The sequence below is a fragment of the Gnatocerus cornutus genome, chromosome 1 (assembly GCF_029298725.1).
Source record: "Gnatocerus cornutus isolate USDA-ARS CGAHR chromosome 1, icGnaCorn1.1, whole genome shotgun sequence".
NCBI classification, from domain to species: Eukaryota; Metazoa; Arthropoda; class Insecta; order Coleoptera; family Tenebrionidae; genus Gnatocerus; species Gnatocerus cornutus.
The window spans coordinates 29,222,596-29,236,712 of NC_142233.1; the positions used below are offsets into that span (position 1 = coordinate 29,222,596).

The 14,117-nt window shown below is 31.2% G+C and overlaps 1 protein-coding gene across 1 annotated transcript; it reads left to right on the forward strand.

The window, feature by feature from the left end:
• The first annotated feature begins 5,170 nt into the window (after positions 1-5,170).
• LOC148181401 (uncharacterized) lies at positions 5,171-11,772 on the forward strand. Its single transcript, XM_088044502.1, has 5 exons — positions 5,171-5,353; positions 10,304-10,391; positions 10,445-10,567; positions 11,319-11,456; positions 11,505-11,772. Exons 2-5 carry the CDS (start codon positions 10,337-10,339, stop codon positions 11,756-11,758), a joined length of 570 nt encoding a protein of 189 aa, XP_087900628.1. The 5' UTR covers positions 5,171-5,353; positions 10,304-10,336; the 3' UTR covers positions 11,759-11,772.
• The last annotated feature ends 2,345 nt before the right edge of the window (positions 11,773-14,117 follow it).

Here is a 14,117-nt window from a genome sequence, read left to right on the forward strand (position 1 = left end):
TTTCATAGATAAATCTTAGATAAGATTACATTTTCTAAGTTAAAGGAAATAATAGAGATAACCAAATTAATTTATCAGAGATTGTGTGATCGATTAAACTCTTTATTTCTTAGAGCCTTGCGTGCAGGAAGAGGTAGCAATCTCGAGTAGATTTTATTACAATACAATCAAGTTACCGAATTATATCTGTGCTATCTCCGGTGCATTAATGAAGTTGGTTATTCATCACGTTTCTATTTTACGCCCCTTGCCAAATGAATCCTTCGACAAAGCGAAAATTTCGCATTCCTTAAAGTGCTCCTCTGTCTCTTTGTCCTTCCATTTTCAGCTTCCATATTATTTTTTCGTATCTCATCATTCTCTTTCATTCTAATTAAATGTCTGTTAAGTCTGAACTGTTGTGTTTCTATTTTGGTGATTGCGCTGTGCAACATTCTTATTTTTTCTTGTTGGAGGTAGTTAATCATGGCTGTTAGCCCGTCTATTCCGAGAAATTTTCCTTTTTTCATACTTTCCATAGATTCATGTAATCCTATTTTTGTTTTTTTTTTTTGGCATTTCTTGTTGTGATGCTGTTTCTTCATAATTATTTTTTTTCTTGGATTGTATGTATTATATCGCCACGTGAGAATTTTAAGGTTCTAAGTGTTTTTTTGTGAAAATTTAAATTGTCTGTTTGGCGATTTTTTTAAACATTTTCTATCATGTATAAAAAAGAAGTGAGTTAAGATTTTCACAAGCCAAAATGATTTAAATAGATCTTGCCATTTTTTTAAATAAATGCTTAATAAATAAAAAAGATATCACTGATAACGTGAACACTGATCAACTTAATGCAAATGTTAGTTGGAACCTTATAGTTCTCAGGTCGCGATATTATTACCCAATAATAGTTATTTATAGTAGAAGTAAATAAGGATCAATTTTAACCACGAAAGGCAATTTTATGTTTTTGAGTGGAAATTTATTTATTCACGTGTCTCATTTATATTTTGTAAAATTTTCAAAAAAAATGTATTGTTGACACTCTTTTTTTGTAAATAATTTTGATTTTTCTGACAATAAATTTGATATGATCTGCCATATTGCAGAATATAAATGTATAAAATGAGCATTTTATTAACAAGAATCTTTATTATGAGTTTTCTAATTTTCTAAAATTTTTCTAATTTTTTAAGGTTCTACATTTAGGGCACTCTTACAAATCCCTCAAACACTGATCGAAGAAATGAATTATAAAATCTACAATATAAAATTCGTCCTAAAAGGTTTTAGATACCTAGATTGATAAATTAACGTCACACCTAACATAGAATATAAAATAATGATTAGGGCCCATTTCATAATGGATTTTAAAACCCTGTTTTCTGACTGTTAGGATATGTGATAGTTGATATAACTTTGACGGCCGTTGCATAAAGGCTAATCAAAGTTTGATGATCATCAACTTTTGATTGACCAATCAAATAGCCCAAAATTCGATGTTTGATCAATCAAATTGCATAATCAAAAGTTGATGATAATCAAATTTTGATTAACGTTTATACAACTGGCACTGAAACTTATATAGTGACATTCTAATCATCAATAAGCAGATTGATTATGAAATCGCGCCTTATTCTTAGAGTTTCTCTTCCAATTTTAAATTAACTAAATTTTCCTCCACCTTTAAATTAAAATCATTTTCAATTTCTTGTGCATAAATAGCCCTACCACCCCAACTCAGATTGGCTTCCAGCTGCATGTATAAATGGTTGCATAAATGGCAAGTACATTTATAGAGGTAAAAAAGAATGACATAAATCGCGACGTGAGAATTATAAGGTTCTAAAAGTGATTTTGGTGAAAATTTAAATTCTTTGTTTTACGATATTTTTCAAACATTTTCTATCAAGTATAAAAATGAAGTAATTTAATGTTTTAACAAGCCAAAATGATATTAATAGATCCCATCTTTTTTTTCAAATAAATTCTTAATAAAGTGATATCACTATAACGTAAACACTGATCAATTTAATGCAAATGTTAGTTAGAACCTTATAGTTCTCAGGTCGCGAAATAGAATTAACTAAAAATTATTAATTATTATTAATTTAAATATACAGGCTGATGAAAAAAAGGCGCCCATGCTGCATGTTGCAGCTAATTCTTTTCTGAGCCCAAAATTGAAAACCAAAACGAAATTTGTGCTTTTTTGACTAAGATGGAAGTTTTCTTTTATAAACGATCAAACTATGTTTGGATACATTTTTTATAACAATTTTATTGTTGGATCTCACATTTTTTCCAGTTAATGATATTCTGTATTAAAAAAAGGACAAAAAGTGCTTTAAACCAAGTTACTGAAACGTTTAAAATACCATTTCTTGGCTTTGTAGAAATTTTTTCATTGTTGTTTAGTTATGGAGACTGCCGAATGTAAAATTTTATTAGAAATGGTTAAGCAGCATTGCCAAGTTTTTCCTTTGAAAAAAACCAATATTGTGGAAAGGAATGGGCTTAAATTAATTTTGCTTTGGTTTGAGATGGTTTATAGAAAAGGACATGGTACTTCCACTTATGGGCGCCTTTCTTTCATCACTCTGTATACCTTAAAAACAGGGCAAAAATGATTAAAAAATAAAGTGTTCTGAAGGGGCTTTACTTGTAGTTTATTTTGTAGATAAACAGCAAAAACGCAGCAATTATAATTACCATACTATAATGGTAATTACTTTACAACAGCTCGAGGAAATTTTACGAGAGACGTCCAGACTTCAATTCAAGATCTGTGAGCTTCCTAACGAATTAAAATTAAAAATAACACAGCCCATTGAGAACGAATAAATTGGGCGAAAATGCCAATAAATTATCCCAACAAATCCTTTTAAATAGTATCTAATTGATAACAACTGTAAATCGTGTGTTTTAGACGTCAAACTCATGTTCTAATAAATTAATAATAATCTTGTTCTACATTCACTTCTTTTATTTTATTACGTAACGTTCGACATTAGTTCGCTTGTTTATTGTATCCCTTATTCATAATTAGAGGCCTTAGAAATAAGATGAAAGGCACTAGTTTCACAGACAAATTCCTTTAAAATTTAAAACCCCGACTAATTATGTAGACACTTCTCATTAATTTAAAAGTAAAAATAAAATGTGGGAAGTTAAACATTTATTCCGATTTAAAAGTCAAACTTTAATGGTGATCTATTGATATTGACGGAAATGAGTCAACAACACCTATCAAAACACTGCTAGCAACAACTCATTTTTAATTAGTCAATTTAACGTTCCAGAAAATGAGATGAGCTCTTTGACATAAATTTATCTAAACTGCTAAGTTGGCACTTTAATGATCCGTTAAGTATATGATAGACTATCTTTAAAACTACCCGTTCTTCTGATAGTTCCAAAAATAAAAACATGTTAGGTGACTATGCTTCGATGTAAAGATAAGAAATGGACCATTTGAAGAATTCGATTAGCTGCCAGTGATAATAATAATTGAATGACACTTTTTGTGCTGCTTTGTTAGATGATAAAAGTAAATTAGAAAATGTCTCGCCCCAGAATAGAGAAACGTGAGGAATCGACAAGAATTTCAAAGACGTGCTTAACGAAATTCGGTGAAAATACATAAATCCCAAGAGGCACAAAACAATACAATCTAGGAATGTCCAACATCAAATTCCGCTTTTTGTGTAATGTAATGTAATGTGTAATTTAATTTTACCGAGATCGAAATTTGAGTTCAAAAATTTTCCACACCAAGAAGAAATTATAACATAAAATTCTGTATCCATAGCGCGGTACCAAACTCAAACTCATTTACGAAACCGCGAACTTCCGTCATACTAATTCAATCCTTGAGTCAATGTTTCAAATCATTGCTTAAAAGGTGTCCATTATCTCATTACCCAATAATCCTCGACCCTCTAATTCCTTATAGAAGCTTCAAAAAAGTTATGCAAGATGACAGTTCAACAAACTTCAGGTGCGCGGTCTAAACAATTTAGCTTAGAATTCTATATTTTCGCACAACTGTTTAAATTAGTCCGCAATTGAGTTAAATGCTCATTGCAAGTTCAACAACCATCTGTTTATTTTTGTTTGCAATGTTCCGACTGCAATTGCTATTATGTTTCAAACACAACAACCTAAAATTTCATTGAATTTCAATGCGGAAAATATCGCCTTACCTTGAATTATCCTGCTCTCGTGCGAGGATTTATGGGACTTGTTTGGTGAATTATTTGTCTCTTTTGCATTAATTTAAATGGGAATCCAGATTTCACACATTTTTAAACAAGCGTAACTTAAATATTATTATAATTCCGTGCGGTTAACAGATGTCAGTACCTAATTAAAATCCTGTGTGGTCTAATTTAAACGATGGTGTTAAAATCATTAAGGTCGCCGTTTTTAACTCCTTATTTGCCGACTTCTGCTCAAATCCCATTCTCCGGTTCTCGGTAAGAATTTTGATTTTACAGACAATGAAAAATTGTCATCCCTCATTCATATTCAAACGCGATACTGTTTATAAGTACGTGCGGCGCTTATTTTCACGCGCGTTTGCCATTAAAAATAAAAATATTTTCAGATCCTTCCCGCCACCATCACGATTTCCTGCCACTTGTTAAAATATCTACCTTCCCGCGAAAAGATTATTTAACTGAAAATAAAAACGTGGAAACTGTTTCAAGTTCAACAACACGGCTGTGTCGTAACAAATGCCTAAACTAATTTTGGAACGGGAAAAGTGGTAAATTTGGAAACAAACATCGTTATCACGCGACTGTTGCGGTTAACTTATTAGTGAATTTACAAAATATGCTATTTTAGCCCCACTAAAATGCTGTTTGGATGCATAAATAGAACGGGTCCCCAAACTTATTAAACGATTGTTGGTGTGTTAAATTGAGCTTATTTCTCCAACAAAAGGATCAATTAGTTAGATGGTTCAATAGCAGTAAAAATTACTGAAGTTGTCAACGAAATTAAACTATTTAATTTATTACACTATTTAATTCATTGCTTCTCAACTCGTAATCTCCACTTTGATTTTCGGGAATGCCGCTTCGCTTAATAAATTAAAAGAGATTTTAATTACCTGGTCAATTTGTCTTGATATCAAAGAGTACATGTGGATCCCAGCTGTGGAGGATTGTTTCATAGCTTTATCAATGAACGAAAACTTTGTATTTGAACAGTCGCTCTTAATCACTGAGACAGTGAGGACGGTATTTCGGATTCGCTAGAGATCCACGTAGATGTTAACGAGTTGTGACATTCGCACACTTTTAATAGTGAAATTTTAATTATCTTCACAATAATTGCGATCTAAAGAATAGTGACTTGTAAAGTGAGTATAAATTTATAGTTATCGCTAACTTTAATTTAAACGGAAATAACTTAATTGCGATTTGTGTGAAAATAGCCGACGGAATTATCTAAACTTTTGTAAATTGCTCGTATCAAGAAAACATTTTAAGTTAATGAACTGGAGAAAGAATAAACAATGCCAGGTTTTGTATAAAGGTCACGAACTGTTTTTATTTATTGCAGTAATTATTTCTTATGAATGAATGCTTTACAAACGTTGACAAAATTACAAAATCTGAGCTCCCATTTTATCGTTTTTTGGACATCTAAGTCCATGTAGCTAAAACCTGAAATATTTTTTGTTTTTTAAAACTTTTTAATGTAAAAATTAAAATAAAATTACGATAAGCCCTTGTAAGTACGTTTTAGGTAAAAATACAATTTTCACAGAAGACAATGATGACAACATATGATGTGTTAATGGTAACCGGGTGTCGTCATCTTATATAACCCATAAAATATAGCTGTTTAACCATGTAACGCCTCTGTGTATTTATTTATTTATTTAAGTTGTATGTGGCTTCTTTATTCTTCTGTTTGCTATCAAAAACGTGTGATACATCGCCGAAGTTTTCACATTTTTTGAAACGATTCAAGTTCAGTTAAATAAATACTTCTATTTTAAAATTATGTATACTTTTTCGTTTACTTGATTTCTAATTTCCACATGATTAACTTTTGTGGAAAATAAAATTAAACCGCGACTTAAGATGATCAATTAATCCTTTTCTTCATCAACTGAAGAAATTTATTAATTTGAAAAGGATTTTTTGCTATTCATGGTTACACGGACCATCACAAATTATCTATTATCTAATATTTTAATAGTTAACAAACACATGTGTCTTATCCCACTTTGTCGCTGACTTTGATACAAAAACGTACTCATAAATTATATCAAAGCGTCATCAAAAAAATTCTCAAATCCTACACTACTCCAGGAGCAGCATGTATTTCCGGGCTTATTAGGCGGCCAACCTGGCTTTGAGATTATATCGTTTAAAAATGGAACAAAAAATATTACTTTTTATAAAAGTTTTATATTTACTTCGTACTTCCTGAAATTATGAAGTGGATGACTGTACAACAGATGGACATTATTTTACTCTATTCTAACTAAAAAAACTATAAAAAATAAGTCTATAGTGTTTAATTTAATTAAAAAATGTATTGTACATTTGATGTACTGTGTCAGCTGTGTCTTGTAACAAATTGAAGTAATATTTTAACTGAGCAGTAACCAAATACTTGAATGTAGGTCCCACAAGTTTTGAGTAACAGGATGAGGCAGTTTCAAAATTGAATCCGTGAAATATTTGGGTGACGGTAAGAGGTATCTAGTCAAATTGTTTTGCTAGTTTATTGCTTTGTTAGAATAAATAATTATTATCTTATTTTAAAGGGTCGAACCTCATGACCTATATGCAAAGTGAGTCAAGCTTGCGTAGTAGTCCTTTCCTTTTGAAAAGATGAATGTATATGTTTGAATAAAATGCACATCTTAAAATTAATTTCAGTTGTCTGAAGTGCGCCATTTTTGCAGGACCTCATTCATCTTTTTTTTTAAATGCAATCTACCACTTTTAGTGAAGGATTTTGATGAGTTATTTAGTAACGTATTCAAAACTATCAACCTTTAAATTTTGGACGTGACGTTGTCAAGTTATGATTTTTTATTTCGAAATTCTTTTAAGTTGCAGTGTCTGATTTAAAAATTGACAGCTCCATTGTCTTTCGAGATGTGAAGATAAAACTTGACACGTTCAAGCTCTTTCTCTTGATTTGACCACAAATTAATTTTGTGCTTAAATGTAAAAAATAGACAATTTTAATTTTCAGGATTTACAAATGGCCAGAACTTGATTTTTTTTTAATGAAACCCTCTGTAAATTTTTAGTGTAATGAATTCAGTTTTAGATTCTCAGCATTTTTTGTCTTTAGGAAAAACTATCAAAATTTGATTAAAATGGGATCTTAGGACCCAATTTCAAGTCAGTGGCGCAAAATTTCGTTGACGAGTTGCTAAGGTAGCAACAGTTTGATTGGGGTTGCTACGCCGCAACTCTGATTTGAAATGCCGCAATTCAACATGAAATCGGGCCTTAAGTCCTATCCTTTATCGAACGCGCCAAAATTATGAGCAGTAAATTACAAAAAAAAAATAAATTTTTAAACCTCTCGCAAATTTGTAATTTTGAAAATACGACGTCGACGCTAACATGTTTATCAAAGAAATTATAAAAATATTAGTTTACACGGTTATTTGCTTGCCAGGGGAAATAACCAGAAGAGAGAAATTTAGACGTAATTTTTTTCTAACTAAAAAGTATAATTTCTTTCAATTCAATTCTTTCAAGGGTTGTTTATTTTATCAATTAGAATTAAATCATGAATAAATCTTCCACCATTACATAAACTTCAAGAAAATTTTGATCGACCCAAATATGTCGCGCCGGCACTCATAATTATTATTTGTATTATTCTAATTCTTTACTCAAACAGCTGGAAAATGTAAAACTCTACTCTACTCATTATACGCACGTTGCACATAAATTGTATTTCAATTTTTACAACGTTTGAAAGTATGCCAGATTAGAGAAAAAATGACAACCAAATGTGAGGAACAAAAATGAATTCAAAAATATTAAATGATAAACTAATCTAAGAAAGTATAACTAAACATTATTGTGTTTAGATGAATACATGTGAGAGACACGCCAGGGTATTGAAATTTAATTTTCAAAAATGTTATCAAAGTGATCAATGGTCTTTGTAAAGTATAAAATCTACTTAAATAGCTTATGACTGTAATTAGTAGGTATGTTTTCAATATTTTTCTATTTGTTGGCGTTCCCACCAAATTTACCTCTTATCGTAGAATCACCCATTTATGTAAAGATTTTTATGGAGGCAAACTTTTCTTCAAGGAGCATATACACGTCATTGAACAACTTATAAGGTTCATAATCATAACTAAGAGCGAAAATTGGTCAATCAAATTTGCATCATAAATAACGTCGCGTCGGTGATCGACCTCTTGGCAGTTGCACCGGCTTGGTTTTGCTTAAATCAAATCCAATTTCTAATCTAGTTTAATGTCTAATTGCAATCGGCTCGTAAATTCTACTAGTTGATCAAAGTAAGAACACGGGCAAGATTTACGACAATAATAAATAAATAATCCTATATTTATTGTTTTCTTTGTTTTTTCATCACTAAAATATATTAAGTTATAATGAATTATTTTTATTATTTTTGTAAATGACCGAAGCCGCCGCCACATTTTATCCATAAAAAAGATCAAACATTTTAATTGGAGCAATGCGTGCATCATCAATTTCTGCGGAAAAACTAGAAGTAATTTATTGCGACCTTGCGTATTAATTATTATGAACATTTCGATATCTGTTTTCAGCTCTTATTTAACACTGTCCGCGTTTACATAATGATCTGAAATATTTTCCGAGTTTATCTGGAAATCATAACTTTAAACGAAAACACGTGTAATATAACAGACAACATATTTATATTCTTTCACGTTTTTATGCATGTTGATTGATGTAACATAAACGTAATAATTTATTGTTATTCATCTGTTGACGATTTTGCTATCAGAGAAGATATTCCTGGCACATTCCTTCTAATAAAAATACAAGATTTCTGTCGAATTATGAAAAAATATTTTGTAATTAATATTCTGGATTCTGTTATAGAAAATAAGTTGAATTAATTTATGGGTGGTACTTATCTACTTTATTGGCTATAAAATAAATTTTATGATTTATTTAGTTGAATTTACGAGAGTGAGAAATTCTAAAAGGACTTTAAAAACGTCTTGAAAACGAAAATTTCAAAAATTATCGTTTTAGACTTTTTACAAGTCTGTAATTTGTAAAATCACAAATACCAGTCCACCCTCAAAATGAGAATTTGTAAAATTTATATTGTTTGCTCCATAATTTTGTAATTTGTCGAAGTTACCTTCCCAATAGAAAACACATTTGGCTCGTGCAAAATATTCTTAAAAAAAGTTATCGGCTGATCAGCGTCCGCGGTTTATTAAATCCGTCCCGACGAACATCCTGTCTAACGTTGGTAGTTTATTAGTCTAATTTATTAATATAATGGTACATGGTGGGTTATTTTGTGAGCATCTAAATAGAAATTGTTCCAACTGAGGTTTGTGTCATAATTTATTTTTTTTGATTTCTGCTGTGTTGCTTTTAAAGAATACAAATTAAATATGTATGTTAAAAAAATTTTTTGCAACAAAATGCTCCATGTTTGTACTAAGGTGTAGGTTTTTTTAAATAGAAGTTATATTTCATTAATTTATTATCATTATTCTCGTACTTTTGTTGCTAATTTAAAAGTCCGGAATTACATACCACTAATTCGAATTAATTTTTTAATTTTCACTGTAAATTTATTTTTTAGGCATTTTTTCCGAAATTTTCTGTGCTTCATATCACCTGAACTACGACAGATAGAAAGATGCGGTTTGTGCCACTGTTTGTCTGGCACTTTGGTTGCTATTCTAAGAATCCGGTCTTACACATCTGGAATTCAAAAATTCAGTTTTTTTGTTTTCAATAAAAATCTACTTTGATATTTTTGACATTTTTTCCGGAATTTTCGGTACTTCATGCTCCCGGAACTACGACAGATATAAAGACGCGGTTTGCGGCATGGTTTTTCTCGCGCCTTTGTTGCTAAGAATCCGGTTTTACTTATTCCGAATTATTCAGAGCTTGAATTTTTGTAAAAAAAATCCGACTCATCAAACTATAGAAAAAAAAGGAATTTTTCGACCGCCACTTGACATACCGATCTGAGATTAGGTCAATAGATGGATATCGAATTGCTCTCAGCTTTTGCCAAATTCCGAACCAATTCGCAATTAATGCAATGCAATTATTTTATTTTTCAGATCCATCACTAGTCATCCATTCTCGTAATCAACATGATGAACCTAAACCATTTTATAATTTTCACAGTAGTGGTCGTTTCAGCTGCAGGTAGATATAAATAAAGTTTAATTAAAACCAGTCTAACAGACATAAATTCACAGGATCAGCCCTCCACGGGCCCTGCGAAGGAAATGAGCAATGCGGCACATTAGATACTTATTGCAGAAATGGGACTTGCGTGTGTAAAGAAGATTTTGTGGTATTTTACGACCATTGTATCCAACGTAAGTGGAATGAATAAGTAATTTATTTTGTAAAAATGAATCAGGCGCCACTGCGAAGACCTTGGTCAGATACAAAATATTGTTATGTGACGAGCATATATTAAAAAATAAACTTAACAAGTGTCTACTGGTAACAAATTTGGTTGCGTCGAAAGATTAATAAGCACACCCAACATGTTTGAGGAAAAAATGAGGCGGTTAACGTATTTATTAAGTTGTGGTGGTAATTAAGTGTGTTGTTTGTTGTGACACATTGTTAGGAAATGTCTGTTAGGATATTGTTACGATGATAAATGAACTTTTTTACCCCTTCACTGATATGAGTTTATAATTGAATGAACAACAAATTAACCTATTAATTGCCAATATGTTTTAAATAATTGTTCAGCAAACAAAAGCATCAGTAGAAATTTCTTTTTTTTTGACCCTCCAGGATTCTTGGATCATTTATTAAATAACCGTCAATGTTACTTTCACATTCAAAATGCAATTTTTTTGTGAACGTGGCGTCAAGATATCAGATAATTACCACATGACTGATGTACGCTGGCTTAATTCCTCATCATTCCAACTTTTTTCTAACATTTTATGATTGCTTTTTACGATGAGTTTGTATATTTTAATTAGGAAACAACACTTACACGCAATTAAACCTTAATGTGTAGCATTTCTCGGCTGTAAATCGTCTGTCGGTTCATGAACTGTCAGGAACCCCTAATAAGTTTTATCTGACACTTTTTTCCTGTTTTAGTGGCTACTCCCCATATCGCCTGCTCACATAAATCAGATTGTGGTGCAATATTGGGACAAAAGGGTTTCTGTAAAGGCCATAAATGTGTCTGCAAATCATTTCATCATTTCTTTAACAAACAGTGCATCAAAAGCAAAGGTAAATTTATATTAACAATGACTTCTAATATTTTTTCTCGTTTTGTAGTATTGGACGAAAAGTGCGAAAGCAGCCATCAGTGTTACTGCGGACAAGACTGTCATGATAAAATTGAGTGTGCAAATGGAATGTGTACTTGCAAATTTGGTTTTAAAAAGTACAGTCGCAGGTGTGTACCCGATCCAAGTGTCATCCTCTTGAAAGCTTCTCCGTCGCCTTCAGGTTCAGCTAAACTAAGAGAGCACTCTATCTATGGAGTATTAACGATATTTTTTATAAGATATGGTATGAATTTATTTTAATAAAAAAACAAACCTTAATGTAGGTGTACTTTTTAATTAACGCAATGACTGTGAAACTACGTTTAATTTGCGTCCTGCGTTTAACTAAATGAGAGCATTTATTTCATGTCGGAGACTTAAAAAATTATTCTAATGAGTGAGAATAATGGGACGCGGGCAATTATAGTAGCAGCTAAGAGGATCGTATAACAGGCCATAATTCAAATCATCAGAGAATTTCGGACATTATTTTTGCTGTCACTTCAAATAAACTGATTAATTTATGCCATTTTGTTATTATGATTGACGTCCGGAAGATTTAAGACAATTGGATGGTGGCGAACATCGAATTTGGATGGTGAGTTACACTCGTGGGAAGTTTAATTAATAAATTAATTATTATAGTTTAGAAATAAATATGTATTTTGTTATGTTGATTTTAGGTGTAAATTTCAATCAATTTTGTCAAAAGTGACAGTAATAATGACATTAATATAGGGTGTTTTACTTCATGGCAATTAAATGACTTTGACGTCCTAAACAATTTGGCCGCGACTGTAATTTCATTTTGGAATTTTTGTCCAGTCGCTGAATGTTAAATTCGGCTATGTGCAACGGACTTGGTGGGAATTTAGGGAGCTGAGTGTAGAACATTTGAAAAAAAACTATTATACAGTCGCGGCCTATTTATTTAGGACATTAGTCCTCTGATATTTTGACAATTTGAGTGTCGGCTATGCATTACTGTCAATTTGATGTGGGAAACGCAATACATTTTGTCAAAAGTGACGTTAATAATGAAAAAATATAGAATTTTGGATAGAATACCACATTTTTATCCTTCGAGAGATAAAAGTTTCATAAAAATATTTTGTATCGTAGACATTTATTTTTTTTTATTTTTTTTTTATTTCACGTCCTAGGAATTAGAAGGATATTGTCACGTTGGCCGAAAAATCAAAAGTCTCGCTTATAACAATAACAATTTTATTGTGCACTATGAACACTTTCGTAATTCACAATTATACCACTTTTCAGGACTTCCAAATACTAGACTCCCTCCAATCCTATCACTACTCCCCTATATACAGATATTCCCCTACCACTAGCCTAATGCTGGAGCGCTGCGAGAATATTCGGGAGTTCCGCGTATGAATAAGAATTATTCCACGAACCGCTCGCTCTAGAACAGGGCGGAACGTTCCAGCGCTGGCGCTCGAAGCTTCCAGAATCTTCTCGTAACAATATTCAGGACTCCAAGAATCCAAATGGTGTCATTTATGCGCTCAGTTCTCTATATATTTTTTTCCGAATCTTCCGAACCAAAAGAGACCACAAGCGTCCAAAGAAATAGTTAAAAAAAGATTAAAAACCTAATGATAGTTTGTAGTTTGTTTTTTATTTTTGAAATTTTACTTATTACCCAGTTTTAAAGGAATCTTTTTTAAAAACTCAAACAAATTTTAAGAATTCTGCTCCGTTTTTATAAAATAAAATTCGATTTCGGTTAAAAAAATTCACCTTCGGAAGAACAGTTAAATATTCAAATTTTTGTTCTCTAGTTCCAGTAACTGTTTTTAAGACATGAAAACATGAAGTACTAATCAAGTATGGTTAAATCTGATGATTGAGAAGAAAAATCGATGCGAAAAATCGACAATGCGATGGACCATGGTGCAGCTGGTGTAATTAATTTGAAAATAAGGAAAATTTTCTATGAAATCGTCGATTCACCCAGCTCCATTTTCTTGCTTTGTGGCGTTCTTAAAGTAACATTCTGTGAAAAATATTTCATGTTCTAAATCAAATATGTTGATTTGACAGTCAGTAATACCAACTTGATATTTCAAATCACAATCTTCTCTAATTATAAATTTGAATGATCTTTATGGCACCTTAAAAAAGTTAAAATTTTAGGGAATTGCGACGTGTTTGAATTAAAAATTACAAAGTTGTTCCATTATCAGCTAATAAATTGGGTTCATTCCATATCAATTTAGAGAAAAACAAACAAAAAAAATAGTCGGCTTAACGTAGAATAGTCGACGTAATCGTAAATCCATGTAAAAGGATTAGTTTTTGCTGATAAAATTTTAAGTAGGCTGTTGAAGGGTCGCTTTCGGATTTCTTTATTATTTAAAAAAAGACTGCACGGTAAAAATTTATTTTGCAAGTGCTGAATGTCTTCTTGACATCTAGAAAATAAGTATTATTAATTAATTTAAATAATATCTAAATTTAAAGATTTTACATGATTCTTTTTATAGACGAGTATCTAGGTGGGACGTAAAAAAAAGAAGAAAGCGTTTAGTTTATGTCTGATTAAAAAAATTACATCCATTTTCTCGTAAGAGGTCAAAATCAAATAAAAAATCACAAA